General features: G+C 46.9%; 1 protein-coding gene across 3 annotated transcripts in view; it reads left to right on the top strand.

Annotated features, from left to right (window-relative positions):
• SYN3 (synapsin III) overlaps nt 1-14,480 on the top strand; it is a 448,045-nt gene that overhangs the window by 365,720 nt on the left and 67,845 nt on the right. For all 3 annotated transcript variants that reach the window (XM_036902842.2, XM_036902843.2, XM_057486431.1), the window contains exon 7: nt 10,297-10,359. In XM_036902842.2, coding sequence (XP_036758737.2) covers nt 10,297-10,359 — 63 coding nt within the window. The remainder of the gene's footprint in view (nt 1-10,296; nt 10,360-14,480) is intronic.

Genomic DNA, 14,480 nt, shown 5'->3' on the forward strand with positions numbered 1-14,480 from the left:
TTGAACAAACATGAAAATAAGTATATAAGGGCAGTTACAGTTTTAGCATTGTTGGTAGGATCATAAAATCCTTCTCAGTGGCTTCAAAGTTAGCCATGAGCACTTGGAAAATCAAGGTCATTTTCAGAAAAGAAGGGGTGATGGTCCTGTAAGGGGGAGGGAGAACCAGAGATGACTCTCTCTCGTACTCTGCTCGTGGGTGCCCAATACCAGTATTTCTTGGTACTTCCTTCTTTGGCTCCTAAACATTCTTCTTTCTTAGCCTTTCTCCTTATCAACTTGCTCCGAGGACGATAAAGTCAGTAGGAATGTGCCAGAAGCTGAGATCTTCCTTGCTCTGACAGTTGGACTAATGATCCAGCTCAGACCGCCACTTGCAAGGGCTGAAGAAACAGTGGGGAATGAGGGAGACAAGGTTTGACCCACACCAGAGGCAGGTACCTGGGAGCCAGTGTGGTCTGCCAGTAAAAAATCCTCCTCACTCCCAAGTATTATACATCCATGCAATGCCCAGATGGGTGTTACAATTATTTTTAGTACATGGCATTGCCAATGTATTATCCTTGTCCACTGAAACTTGCTGAGACATTCATTTGCCTTCGTAGTTTGCAGTCATGGGAAGAACACATCAAGGCCATTCCGAGATGCATTTAAAAGGCAAGTTTCATACATACAATGGAATATTATTTGGCAATAAAAAGGAATGAAATACCGATATGTGCTACAATGTGGATGAACCCTGAAAACATGCTAAATGAAAGAAGTAGATACAGAAGGTCACATATGGTATGATTCCATTTCTATGAAGTTTCCAGGAGATGCAAAACTATAGAGACAGAAAGTAAAGTGTTGGCTGCCGAGGGCGGGACAGAGGGACAGTAAGTGGGGAGTGACTGATAATGAGTTTGGGTTTTCTTTTTGGGTGATGAAAATGTTCTGGAATGAATCACAGTGGTAATAGTTGTACGATTCTGTGAATATACTACAAACACTAAACTGTACACTACGAAAGGGTTCAAAGCTGTGGTATCCTAAGATTACACCGTGAACATAAACTGAAGCAAAGAAACACAGGTACAGAAGTAGTGCGATTATTATTTAGCAATATTCTGAAGTTACTAAGAAGAACAGTAACTTCCCATATTAGGGGTTCTCTGACTTGTACAGGGGGCTTTTCCCCACCTAGAAATGTTGCTGGAACCAGACTGAATAAAAGAAAATCACGATGGGAAACGTAGGGGGTTTGAGATCCCGTAGTCTCATATATCCACGGGGTTCAGAGTGGTCTTTGACACTTGGCATCACTCAGACCCTCCCCAGAGCCACAGTTTCTCTGAGGATGTTGTCTGAATTGTGAGCGGCACCGGGAGAATCCTCGGGGTAGATGGGCGGCTGTCTGGGCCTGTCCTGTGCCGTAAACATCACAGGGTGAGAACAAGAAAAGCCTATCTACAGATAAATATTGCCATCCTATCGGTGTGTTTATTTTTGACTATTCCGTTTCTCAAGGAAACAGGAAATGTAAGAGAAAGGAATGTTTGTATTTTGGTTGGGCAGGTTTAGTTTAATTTTTCTAAATATGCTACCAGTATTTTTCCAAGACCCGCTGAAAGGAGGAGGGGATGATGCGGAGTTCCCAGGTAGGATTCCAAGGCAGAGAGCGTTAAGCTGGGCGGTGAAACCACAGACCTCACTTAGCAAACATTTCCTGGGAGACCCCTGTGGGCCTGCCCTGGTCTAGGCAGTAACAAGAATGAAGGGGGCAGGAGGAATCTCTATCTTGGGCACCTGGGTGTGTGGTGGGACTGTTGACAGAGGTCGAGACACGGGCAAAGGAGAGAGCATTTTTGATGGCAAGGGCGCGAGGCTGCTTGGACTCATTGGGCCAGAGGTGCCTGGGGGACCACCTGAGGGCCAGGCTCCGGAGGCAGGTCCGTAATTCTGGAGAGGCCCAAGGGTTCGGTGATGAGCAATGACAAACACAGACCCACAGCTCCTCACGGAGTCTAGTGAGGGGTCACACATCTGTCCAGCAATCACACAGATAAATTTAAAAGACAGAAGTGCTAGGAAGGGCAAAGAAATGTGCAGGCCATGATCTTGGCAGGGAGGTGAGGGCCAGCTTCTTGGGGAAGTGACCCTTGAGCTGCGATAGAAGGAACAGGGAGAGTTCCCGGCAATTGAAATGGCACATGCAAAGGCCCCGGTGGCTGGAGGGGTTGGAAAGAAAGCCAGTAAGGCTGGGACAGAGGCTGATGGGGGAGCACAGATAAGACAGGGCTGGGAAGAAGGCAGGGGCCAGGCCAGATCACACAGAACCTGTAAGCCCTGGTCAGGTTTGTCTTGACATCTTTCAGATGTCTAGGTGGTATTTTAAAGATTTGTCACAACATTAAAAAATTGGAAAGGACTTTTAAAGGTCATCCTGTCCATTCTCCCCTAGATCAGAATGTCTTTGTGTGCAATGTTTAGATTCGAAGGAGATTCTGTCAGGCACTACATGCCAAGGTCAAGGTTTATCAAGCATCTCTGTCAGGTGTGTCTGTTCTTCCTTGTGAAAGAACCTTTTTTAAATGTCCATAACAAGCCCCATTTCTGCTGAAGGCTTCTTCATGCTCCCTGCTCACTGCCTGGGACTCCGGCTTCCTCCCCTTCAGCTCCCTGCTCCTGTGTCCAAGGGGTGCCTGAGTCCTGTCAGTCAGTCTTTGAGGTCCCCCTACGCACTCCGGTCACCGTGCCCCTAAGATCACAGATGTGAAGGGACCAGGAGCTAGTATGAATTGCTGTCCCATTACGTGCCAGGCCTTGGACATCCCCTCCCTCAGTTTAAACCCCCGTTTAGTGACTGCTGTGTCATAATGTGGATCCCTCAGGCGATCTTCCCATTTGGCTGATAAGGAGCTGAATTATAGAGTGGCCGGCCACTGGCCCAGGGCTCATGACAATAGATGCTGGAGTAGATGTCCTTCTGGCCCCAGAGCTCCTGCTGCTCCTGCTGTGCCCCTCCTGCCTGGTTATTACAGTAGCGGGTCTTGTCCTAGTGAGTGTCCTGGCTTCCACCCACCCACCTGGTCAAGTCAAATGAGGGGATGCAGTTCGGAGCACGTGGGAGGCAGCGGTATTATCCTGAACAGCACCTCGTGGTCACAGGGCGGGGGCTCCGGCTGAATCCCAGCTCCCGCACTTTCTTGCTGAGCTATCCTAGGCAAGAAACTTCACCTCTCTTGGCCTTCATTTCCTTCTATGTAAAACGGGGATGAAAAACAGGTACCTCCCAGAAGTATCAAGAGATGTCTGTGAGGCGATACTTGTCAAGTGCTTGGAACCATCCCTGGAACATTCTAAGTGCTCCAAAAATGGGAGACGTGGTCACCACTGCCCCCAGAGAGCCTTCCTGCACCTGTTTTGTATATGTGTTCTCTCTGCACACAAGCTCTCGGTGGCTGCCAGTGCCCACAGAAGGCACCCCAAACTCCTACCTCCTGTGTCAGTCCCCCTTCCCTCCCCGAGCTTGCCACTCCCCCAAACTGTAGCCTAATTCCACTGCTTTCCCAACAAGCCTCTACTCCAACCAACTTTAGCAACAACTTGTTCTCAGATTCTTTCTGATGCTGCCTGTTTGCCCGTGACATCTCTCCCTGTCATGGGAGGCTTCATCTAACATCTTCCTGACAAACGTATGGCATATATAGCGTGTCCTGTGTGCCAGGCATTGTGTGGAGCCTGGAGATACAGTGGTAAACAAAACTTGCAAAGCACCTTGTTTTGTAAGAGCACCAACAGGGGAATGGAGAGATGGACGCAAAGGAAATAAATATATCATTACAAGGTGGCTAACACTAGTTCTGGGTTTGATAAGAAAATAACAGGAAGCGCCTGCTCTAGGCCAGTGGCCAGGGCAGCAGCACCTTCTGGGGAGAGAACACTGCCTTGAGGACTGGGACCTCAAGTATGAGAAGAGATTGGCCCGGAAAAGAGTGTCAGGGAGAGTCTTTTAGAGAAAGGGAGCAGCATGTGCGAAGGTCCTGTGGCTGGAGGACGTGTGGCCCATTCAGTAAAGAATTGAAAGGCTCGTGGGTTGGAAGCTAACTGGTAGGCAGAGGTTGGGTGGGGAGGAGGGAGAAACATGAGAGGAAACAGATCTGGCAAGAGCCAGATCTGGTGGAGCTCTGCAGGCACAGGATGGAGCCCCAGCTTCTCCTTGAAATTTTCCCAGACTTCTTTGGCCCTTGATTTCCTCCTCCACACTCTTCCAGGCCTTGCTCTCTCCCAGGATCAGGCACTGAACATACTTAAATCTCCAGGGAGTCCTGAATGCCGAGGGAGCCCTCCAGCGGGAAGCCGCCCCAGACCACTCAGGTCCCAGCTCTCCATTCCCTGGCTTGAAGAGGGGGTTGGTGCAATACTGACCGGCTCCTACTGGTCTGAAAACCCCCAAGAGAGTGTCCAGCATGAGCACTGGGCCACCCCCACTTATTCTGGTTTCTTGGGAGACTTTTGACTAGGGCCCTTATCAGGGTGGGGATCTCTGGTTTGAAAACTGATCTGCCCCCTGTAACAGGATGTCAGGCCTCTCACGCCACTGGGCACTCCTGAACCTGGAGCATCCGGGGCCTGTGAGAGGGGATGGAACAGGAACCTGTGAGGATGGTGCAGGCCTCACCCTCCCCGGGGGAACTAAGTAAAGCTATTATTGGGAAGGGAAGAGAAAAAATAGCCCACAATGTGACCTCTCTCTGTTCAGGCAGGGCCTGGCGTGCTGCAAATGAGTGGAAATGGGAATGGCCTTTGAAACCCATTTGCACAGCTTGGGAAGGGAAAGGGGAGGGCTAGGGAGGGGACATCGGTGGCAGCAGAGCAGCTCTACCATTCCTTACTGTCCTTGGACTAATGGCTTGCCTCTGATTTCTTATCTATCACATGGGGGAGGGGAGGAAGGCTAACAGACATGAAGTGCCTAGTACCATTCCTGGCCCTTGCAGGACGCTGACAAAATGTAGCTGCAATTAACCTGGGACATTATATGGTGGGTGGACTCACCCAGTGTGCAATCCCATGCACCCACTTTCATTTCTTGAGCTAACAAATGACTTTAGGGACCTATCTGAATGTCTCCAAATTCTACTGATTCTCACCTTGAAAAGCTCTTGGCCTGGCCTCCAGAATTAAGACACTTATTTGTAAGGGCATGTGTACAAAAATATTTAGTGGTCTTTTGCTTGTAGTAGCAGAGAGAGAGAGAGAGAATTACACAAATTTCCATTAGTAGGAAAATGGTTGGGGATTGTAGCACATGGGTCCTGTGGAATATTGTGAAGCCATAAACTAGTGAGTTAGTTTCAAAGCCTATTAAAACCTATTGACATGGGAAAGGGGGTGTGCATGGTGTGGTGAAGTGAAAAGAGACATTTTTGAAAAAACAAATATCAATCTCAACCATGTGTGTGTAGACATGCTTGCAAAGATTGAGTACGATGAGTGATGGGCAGGCAGGTCAGTTACCTGGGCTGGAGAGTGGGTGAGGGATACGAAAGAAAAAAGATGGTGGTAAAAATAGCAACAGACTCACGGTGTGATGTTAAGTGAGAAGACACATGCAAAATTCTATCTCTTTCTATTATTGCAGAATCTCTTTTTTATTGGACTTATAAATGAATATTATAAAGTAATGTGGACCAATACACTGATTTGATTAGATACTGAGGTCATGGGCAATCCCCATTTTGAATTTCGGTGGCCATTCTAAGACCAATATTTCAATTTAAAAACTGTTACTTTAAAAACAAGAAAAAAGAAAAACTCTTGGGAGTGTTCCCTCTGTCCGCCACCCCTGTTCCAGTCCAGGCCCTCGGTGTTGGCTATAATCAATTCCCAATTAGTCTGTGGCTCTTCAGCCTCTCCCACCATCTACCTGCTTTGGATATGTCACTATACAAATACAGTTCATCCTGCCCATAGCTGGCAGGTCCCTCCCCTATTCCAGATCTGAGCTATTTCCCCACGGCCCATCCGAGCAGCATATACTTTTTACATCCCCTTTGAAGATGCCCAGGAATCCAGCCCCAAATTGCCTCTTCCTTCTCCCAAACACCAGCCCAGAGCCTTGCTGGCCAGTTCTAAAAAGAATGCCATTCTCAACCCGTGAAAATAAAAAATGGCAAAGGAAACTTTCCCCTAGTATCAGGAAAATTCATTGCTTTAAAAAATTTGTCAAAATACTTTCTTTGAAATACCTTTCTGCAAAAGCTCAGACTTTTCTAGATTGACTTTCTGCATCGTATAAATCTAAATACAATTTCTATTCCCATTATTACTGACAATTAATATATTCCTCCAATTTTATTTAAGATATTAGAGAAAGTCACTCTGTGCAAATATATTCATTCTATGTAGCCATCATGTCCAACATGGCTTTATTGCAGATAAACTCATATTAAGTATCATAAAATAAATCCTTCCTTCCTATGGGTCTTTGTTCATTAGAACTCATGAAGAATCAAACACCCACCATGGGAGACCCCGGGACTCTGCACTATTCACCCCTGGAGGAATGCTGAGCCCGCCCTCCACCCACCCACAACCTGCTCCTCCCTCAGCGTCCTCCTCAAAGACTTCCTTTCCCATGGAGCCTTGCTCATGACTCCCACCAGGCTGCCTTGTTCTGCTCTTGCTCTGTGCAGCCCATCTAAGACGAGAAATCTTGTCTCAGCCTCTGTGTGTCCTGCACAGCACAAAACACAGAGCTAGCCACTCAGTGCCCAGTGAGTTGATTTAATCAGATGTTATTTTATTGGTCACTATGATTAGGAGAAAGCATTTATTGCACCCCAGATATATGCATATGATCTCCAGGGAAATGTGTGTCGGTAAATAGAGAGCTTGACTGAGGGTCAAAACACGAGCTTGACTTTAGGTTCTGCTATTTGTGGCATGAAAACTCTCAGTTCACTCTTTGGACTTCGGTTTCTAGGACACATGTATTAATTTGCTATTGCTGCTCTAACAAATTTAGCATCTTTAAAAAATACCCCTTTATTAACTCACAGTTCTGCAGATCAGCAGTCCACGGTGGCATGACAAGGTTTTCAGCTTGTCTCATAAAGCCGAAATCAAGGTGCCAGCATGCTACATTCTCTCTGGAGCTCAAGATTCTCTTCCAAGCTCATTTTTGTTATTGGCAGAGTTCAGTTCTTTGCAGCTGTAGGTTTGAGGCCTTGCTGGCTGTCAGACAGGGGCACCTACAGCTCCTGGAATTTGCCCACATTCCTTCTCACATGGCCATCTCCATCTCAAAACAGAAATGGTGTCTTTCTCTTGACTTGAATCTCTTCACCTTCCTCTTCTGACCCCAGCCTGAGAAGTTCCCTGCTTCTAAGGGCTCATGTGATTAAATTAGGCCCTCCCAGATAATCTCTCTGTTTTAAGGTCACCTGCACCATATTGTGAGAGGTACAATCTCATCACATTCAGAGCTTGAGCTGTGAGTTGAGAGCTATCATCTCATTTTGCAGATAGGAGAACTGAAGTTCAAAGAGGGTGAATATCTAGCCCAAGATGAAACAGAGAGCAAGTTTAACTCCAACATCCCTGTTCCTTCCAGTACCCACCCATGTATGGGGAAATGATCAGCTTGGAAAGGATGGAGGGGAAGAGAGACCCATGCATTTCCCCTCACCTCAAGCTCTGCCTTGAATTGAGATAGAGATGAAGTCCCATAGTGACCTGGGCATTTCTCAGAGGGCTGGAGGTGTCTAGGGTCTGTGATGGATGGCTGGTGAGATAGTTGTGCTGGGGAACAAAAGCCACTTGGTGAAAATCTCTACCCACTCATTCCATTTCACATTCCTCAAGTTGGTAAAACTGAAGTCTTTCAACCTCAAGTGTTAGGAGCTCTTTCCTGCCCCTGAGAGCATAAGTTGGTGCAACCACTTTGGAGAGCCACTGGGCAATAGCTAGCATTGCCCACCCCTGCAATTCCTCTCCTGTGCATGTGCCCTGGAGAAACTCCTCTACAGATGCAGACAGGACATGTCCAGGAATGTTTGTACTGGTGTTGTTTGTAATAGGAAAAATAGAAATCGCCTAAATGTTCAACAGCTAGAAATGGACAAGTGCTAATGTGTTTGTAAAATAGAATACTATGCAGCAGTAAAAAATGAATTTGAGCTGCATATATCAACGCACATGAATCTCACAAATGTACCAAAAAAGGTTTTACAAGACTATATTTTTTTGCTACCACTTACATAAAGCTTCAAAATGTATAATATATAATGCTCGGGAATCATATGTAATAGTTAATTATTTTCTTTGCATTTATTCATATTATTTACTAAAAATAAATGCAGAAAACAAGCACAGAATTCATATAATGATTCCCTCTGAGATGGGGGAGGGAATGTGATAGGAAAGAAAGTATATCAGGGGCTTCAACTATTGGGGCAGTGGTTTGTTTCTTAAGCTAGGTGATATCCATAATATTACCCTTTCAGTCTTTTTCCCTATGTGAAATATTTCATAATAACTGTTAAACAGACAGTCGCCATTGGGAAATCTTATCATGTAGCATTAAGTGGAAAGAGCAGGAAACACAACTAGATAAACACTACACTCCCAATTTCCCAACAAATCAAAAGCAAAAAATATGGATTACAGAAAGAAAACTAGCACAGAACACACCAAAACTGCTAAAGATCTAAGGGTGATTTTTATTGTCTTCTTTATATATAACAGCATTGCACTTTACTATGTTTTCCAGATTTTTCTAGTGAGTACCTATCGCTTTTGGAATCAAAATCAAATATTGCCCTTTTTTAAAGATGCATTTGTTCACTCTAGATATAGGACATGGTAATCATAGCCTGAAGAAGGAGGAAAATTTTTTATTCAGTATTCACTGCAGGAAGCACTATGCTAGACCTTAGGGGAAACCGTTCACATGAGTCTTAGGGTCTGACAGACCCAAGTTCAAGTCCCAGTTCTAAGCCTTCTTAGCAGCTGCCTTGGGTCTCAATTTTCCAGTCTGTGAAGTGGCAATAAAAACACCTCCCCTGCTTGCCTCTTGGAGCCATTGTGGGGGCAAAATTAGATGAGGTCCATCGAACGGCTCTGTGACCCCAACAGACCCTCGGAGCAGCTGCAGCAGCTCGTCCACCTCCAGCCAGGCTCCGGGCACCAAGAGGGCAGAGCTGGCCTCCTCCTCTCAAGGCGCCCAGAGGGTCAGGGCAGACAGCACTGTCGGGGTCAGTCCAGGCACCAGAACAGACACCTGTGCAGCATGGCAAGTGGGACATCACAGCCCCCGGCTGGGGCTGATCCAAGTGGTTGAAATAATATTACTACTAAATAACTAAAAGGGATAATCTTTGTCCTCAACAAATTCCAAATGTACTTCCGGGCGCCAAGCACACCCACCTCAAACAGCAGGAAGAGCCTGAGGAGCGAATGCATGGCCTTGGTTTGAACCTGGTCCCCTCGCATCCTTGCTGAGTGAACATGAACGTAGACCAGCTACGTTCCTTGACCTCCTCTCCTCCTGGGTTCATGAAGAGCATGCAGGCCTGGTAGGTGTTGCTGAGTGGACCAACTGAAGCACAGGTTCACATCCTTGGGTTGAGCAGTGTTCTCGGAGCTGGGGTGCTCCAGGGAAGCAACCAGACAAGGCTGTTCCCTCTAAAGGAGATCCTACAGGGCAGTTGCTCAGCATGGTGTCTGACACACTGTGGCCAATAAATGCCTGTGTCCATGCTGGACGGGACCACTAGCATTAAGAAATTCATAGGGTGGCCTGGACAGGGCTTGGGGGATGGAATGAGGTTCCAGATGCTTGACGGTTGCTGGGAGGATAGTTTAAGGCAGAGCTGTGACAGGCGTAAAGAAGCTGCCCTTCACTGAGTTCTCACCGTGTAAAGGCTTCATGCAGTAACTCATTCAATCCTCATAGCAGCCCTGTGAGATGGTTGCTCGTCATCCCCATTTTACAGATGAGGAAACTGAGGCACAGATCCATATTGTAGCTGATCTGAGTTTGCACAAGTGGTAAAGCCAGGATTGGAACCAGTTGCTTTGCTCTGCTCTACCATCTCTCCACCCTGGTGGATGTGCAGGCGGGCTAGTTCTAAGCCTCCTCCAGAAACCAAAAGCCCTGGTGTTTGAGCCTCAGCGGATGCCCATCTGTCCAAGCATCCCTGTGGGGATTCCCAGTGATACCAGATGACCGACTCTTTCTGCCGAAGGGGCAGTTTTGGTAGGACACTCCAGAATGCTAAAGAATGATTTCTCTCTTGTCTCTTCCAGCTCACAGCCCCTCACTTTCCTGTGGTGGTCAAGCTGGGACATGCCCACGCTGGAATGGGAAAGGTATGAAAATGCTCACATTAATGCTCACATGGCTTCCCCAGACCGTCTGTTCCCCTCTCTTTGTCCCGCACCAGCCCCGCCTTAGCCCAGCCACCCAGAACAGAGTACTAGAGGAGCCCAAGATGCACAGTCTTCCCCCCAACCCATCTTCCTCTGAGCTCCCTAGCATGGAACACCTCTCCAGCTCCATTTCCATCTTTCTGAACCCTACTTGGAATTGCTGGTTAATTGTTTCCTAAGATTGTGGATTCAGAGAAATGGATGTAAAGCATTTTAAAGCTGGTGATTCTTTGTGCCTGTCATCATCTCCATGGCTACACTATAAGCTCATGTCTTACTTACCTCTTTATCAGCTGCAGGGTTAGCACCTAGAAGGAGGTAAACACATATGGCTCCATGGAGGAAGCCGCTGGAGTCAGTTAGCTTCTGCAAAAGTAAATAATATGTTTTACATAGTCACAATTGACATATTCTGACAAATTATAGCGATCAGATTTTTTTCAGTTGCAAGTGTAGAAACTCAACTCAAACTAGGAGGCAAAAGATAATTCATTGCTTGAAGCCACCAGGAAGTCTGGGATAATTATTGATAGATTCAGGCACAGCTGGATCCAGGAGCTCAAATGGTGTCCTCAGAGCTCAGTCTCCTATAGCTCTTGAGTCTGTTCATCTCTACTTCCTGTTGTCTTCAGATAGTCAAGGTGGCTGTGTGTGGCCCACCGTGGTCCCTAAGCTCTCTGTCCCAGTAGAAGAAAGACCCTTTGTCTTTGCAGCCTCTCTCTATAAAATCATGAAGGGACATTGATCTCTTCATGGGTTCCTGTGCCAATACCCCAACAAGCAGACGGGGGGATGTATTCAACCCCATTTAAACCATGTGGATCAGGCCACTCACAGGAAAGGGAGATGTACTCTTCAGTCAGAGGGACAGGAGTGTGGGGAAGTGTGGGGTGCTACCATAGGTCACCTCTCAAGCCTCTGGCTCAAATAAAACCAAATGAGAGCATGTGGCTCTCAGTGCCTGTCGTCACCACTGGAAGGACCTGAGCCCAAGCACAAGGCCCAACACAGGGTGTCCTGGATGAAGGACCGCAGGAGCAAGCAGACAGCTCATGCTGAGCAGGCCCAGCCCAGCCATGAGTAATCCTGCCCCTTGCACCTTTGTCCTCTCCACCCAGTTATGCTTTGTATCATCTCTTCCCAACTATGCTCCATCCCCTTCAACAGCAAAGAATGCAAAGGGTCAGGTCAGAGCATGACCCGCAGCAATGACATCTGTGTGAACTTGAGCAAGTTACCAGCTAACCTCTTGGCCTCTTCATCTGCCAAGTGATGATAATTCTAATAACCGCCTTTATCATGAAACCTCCCTCTAAAACTCTGCCTTCCTAAAAAGTGCCCATCTAGAGGGCAGGAGTTTTTGCCTATTTTCCGCTGTTGCATCCCTGGACCCAGAATGGCCCGTGGGGCACCGCAGCCTCTCAGCTTGTTGGTTGAGTGGATGAATGAGTGAATCCCTCTTTGGACACCACCCTTTGTCTGTTCCTATCTTCCAACCTCTCCCCAACCCCAGCTTCCTGGCTACAGCCCCCTCCACTCTGCTGGTCTACGGTGCTGAGGCTGCCCTCTCCGGAGTCTGAAACGACCCTCTGCTGCCAGTCCAGCAGGCCCTTTTCTGTCCGTATCCGAACTGATCTCTCTATATCATTGCAAGCTGCTGGCCATCCCTTCTGTCCCGGAACGCTCTCCAGGGGGCTCCTGTCCATGCCCCTCTCCTGGCCCTCCTCTCTCTCCAACCACTCTTTCAGTCTCCTTAGTCCTTTTCTTCCTGCACCTTCCTTAATGCGCCTCTGCATCAGCACACACCGATCCCTGATCATGTCCTAGCGCTCACGTGTTGTCCCAGCTCCGGTGCCGGCCAACCCCAAACACATCTCCAGCTAGAGCTTCAGGCTCTCATATGCACTTACCGCCCCTACAGCTCCACCATGTGTCCCAGGGAAACATGGGCCTCTGACTGTCCCAGACCACCCCCATCGCCTCCCAGACCTCCTCATCTCCGTCCTCCTCCTCCCATGATCACCTCTGCAGCAGGACCCACCACTGCCTCCACTGTCCTGAAACAGAAATCTGGGAGTCACGGGCCCTCCTCCGTGTCCAAGTGGTCACGAAGTGTCGTCACTTTTCCTTTGTTAATGTTTCTCAAACTGTCCCTATCTTTCCACCCTTGCCACCATCTTGGACAACTCTGGTAAAGTTAGAGGGTTCCCAAGAACTAAGTTCTGTTTTGAAAGCTTAAAATAATCTCAGACAGGAAATAAAAAGAAGGAAATACTTAAAGAGACGCACACAGTGCTCAAAGGGGGTGGAGGGTGGCTCTGCGAAACGCAGGCCAAAAAGGGACTCCCAAAACTTGGAAAGGAAAACTCATCTCCAAGGGTAAAAAATGTCACCGAGCAGAATAAACTGAGGTCTGCAAAAGCTCTGACATCAAGGGAAAAGGGTTTTTCTCCTTCTGTTTGAAATGAGAAAACCACCAGGAACAGCCTGGATGTGCCGACTGAGTAGACGGTGTCATACTCACGGCTGAGAGGAAGAAAAACAGAATTGGCACCTTCCCACAGTACTTCTGCCTTCTTTTGAGAAGGAAGATTGTCTGCCTGGAGGCAAGCAAGGAGGGCATTCATTCCTAGGAAGACACTGGTAAAGTTTGTTGATGACCTCAGGGTTGCTGGAAATCCACTAGGACCTCGTGCATGAAATTCTGACCCATCCTCAATTATATTTTGCTCCTTTGTTTATATGTATTAATTGGTACCTACTCCACGCTGAGTATCAAAGGATGAATAGGATGCAGTCCTGCCCTCAAGGCATTGGGCAGTCACATAAATATTAATTTTGTGTGTCGGGGGTCTGACAGAAGACCGTGCAGTAAATGTGGAGACTGAAGGGAAGAGCTCCTGTCCACCTCGAGGATAGGAAGATGGAAGGAAGTTCTGTGTCAGGCGGACTGTGTGTGGTTCGGTGTGCCTGAAGATGTAAAGAATTCCAACAAACAAGAAAGACTCAAAGACAAGAGATGGACCAACATCCTCCTATATCAAAACAAAGGACAGTGAATGTCACAAGGCACAGAAATTAAAATATAGTGAGACACACTGCAGTTTGGGGCACACTTGGACAGGGTAGGAGGTGATCATGGGGAATGTCATGAGTTCTCTAGAAACCAGTCAGGCTAGACCAATGGTTCTCGCTCAGGGACAGAGGGGATCTGCACCCCAGGGGGCAGTTGGCCATGTCTGCAGGTAATTTGGGTTGTCACAGCTTGGATGGGGGAGGTATTTCTGGCAACTGGAACCTACCAGGTGGAGGCCAAGGACACCGCTGACCCAGAACAAAGAATTATGCAGCCCAACATGTCAATAGTGTCAAGGTTGAAAAACCCTGGACAAGACTCTTTTCATTTTCTTTGTTGAAAGTTTTACCAGACTAGAAATCAGAGGAAGCAATGGTTGTGATGGAGCTCAATATATTTCAAAGCCTGTTCCAAGGAGTTACAATTAATCAAGATGTTAAAGGCTATTTTGGCCCAACTGGTTGGGAAGACTCTGTGTTAAAGTGTTTTTAGTATGGAACTTGAGTATGGAATTTGTGGAGTCAAAAATTTGTTCTCATATAGTGTAGGGGTAAAAGAAAAAGTGTGCAGCATTTCCCAGATTTACCTTCCTCAAAACCTTTGTCTATTTTTATACTGAGATGTTTGTCCTTTGATGCATTTTTAGAAACATATATTAAGCACAATCCTTTGTCATATTTTGCAGTTATTTTTCTCCATTTGACAGTGAAATGTCCATTGTATTGTACAGTTTTTAAACATTTCAAGGGGTCTTTTAAAAATGTATTTGAATGTTTCCATATTTGAGAAGCTGTATGTGTACTTGCTAAGGGTGTTGATTGGAATCTAGGTTGCACCACCTTTTAGTTATGAGACCTTAGGTAAGCTTACTTAGCCTCTCCCATCTTAGTTTCTTCTTATATAAAATGAAGGTAATAATAGTATCGAAGTCATAAACTGGTTGTGAGGATTAAGGGACATTATGCATTTCAAGCACATAGTTCAG

The sequence above is a fragment of the Manis pentadactyla genome, chromosome 10 (assembly GCF_030020395.1).
Source record: "Manis pentadactyla isolate mManPen7 chromosome 10, mManPen7.hap1, whole genome shotgun sequence".
NCBI classification, from domain to species: Eukaryota; Metazoa; Chordata; class Mammalia; order Pholidota; family Manidae; genus Manis; species Manis pentadactyla.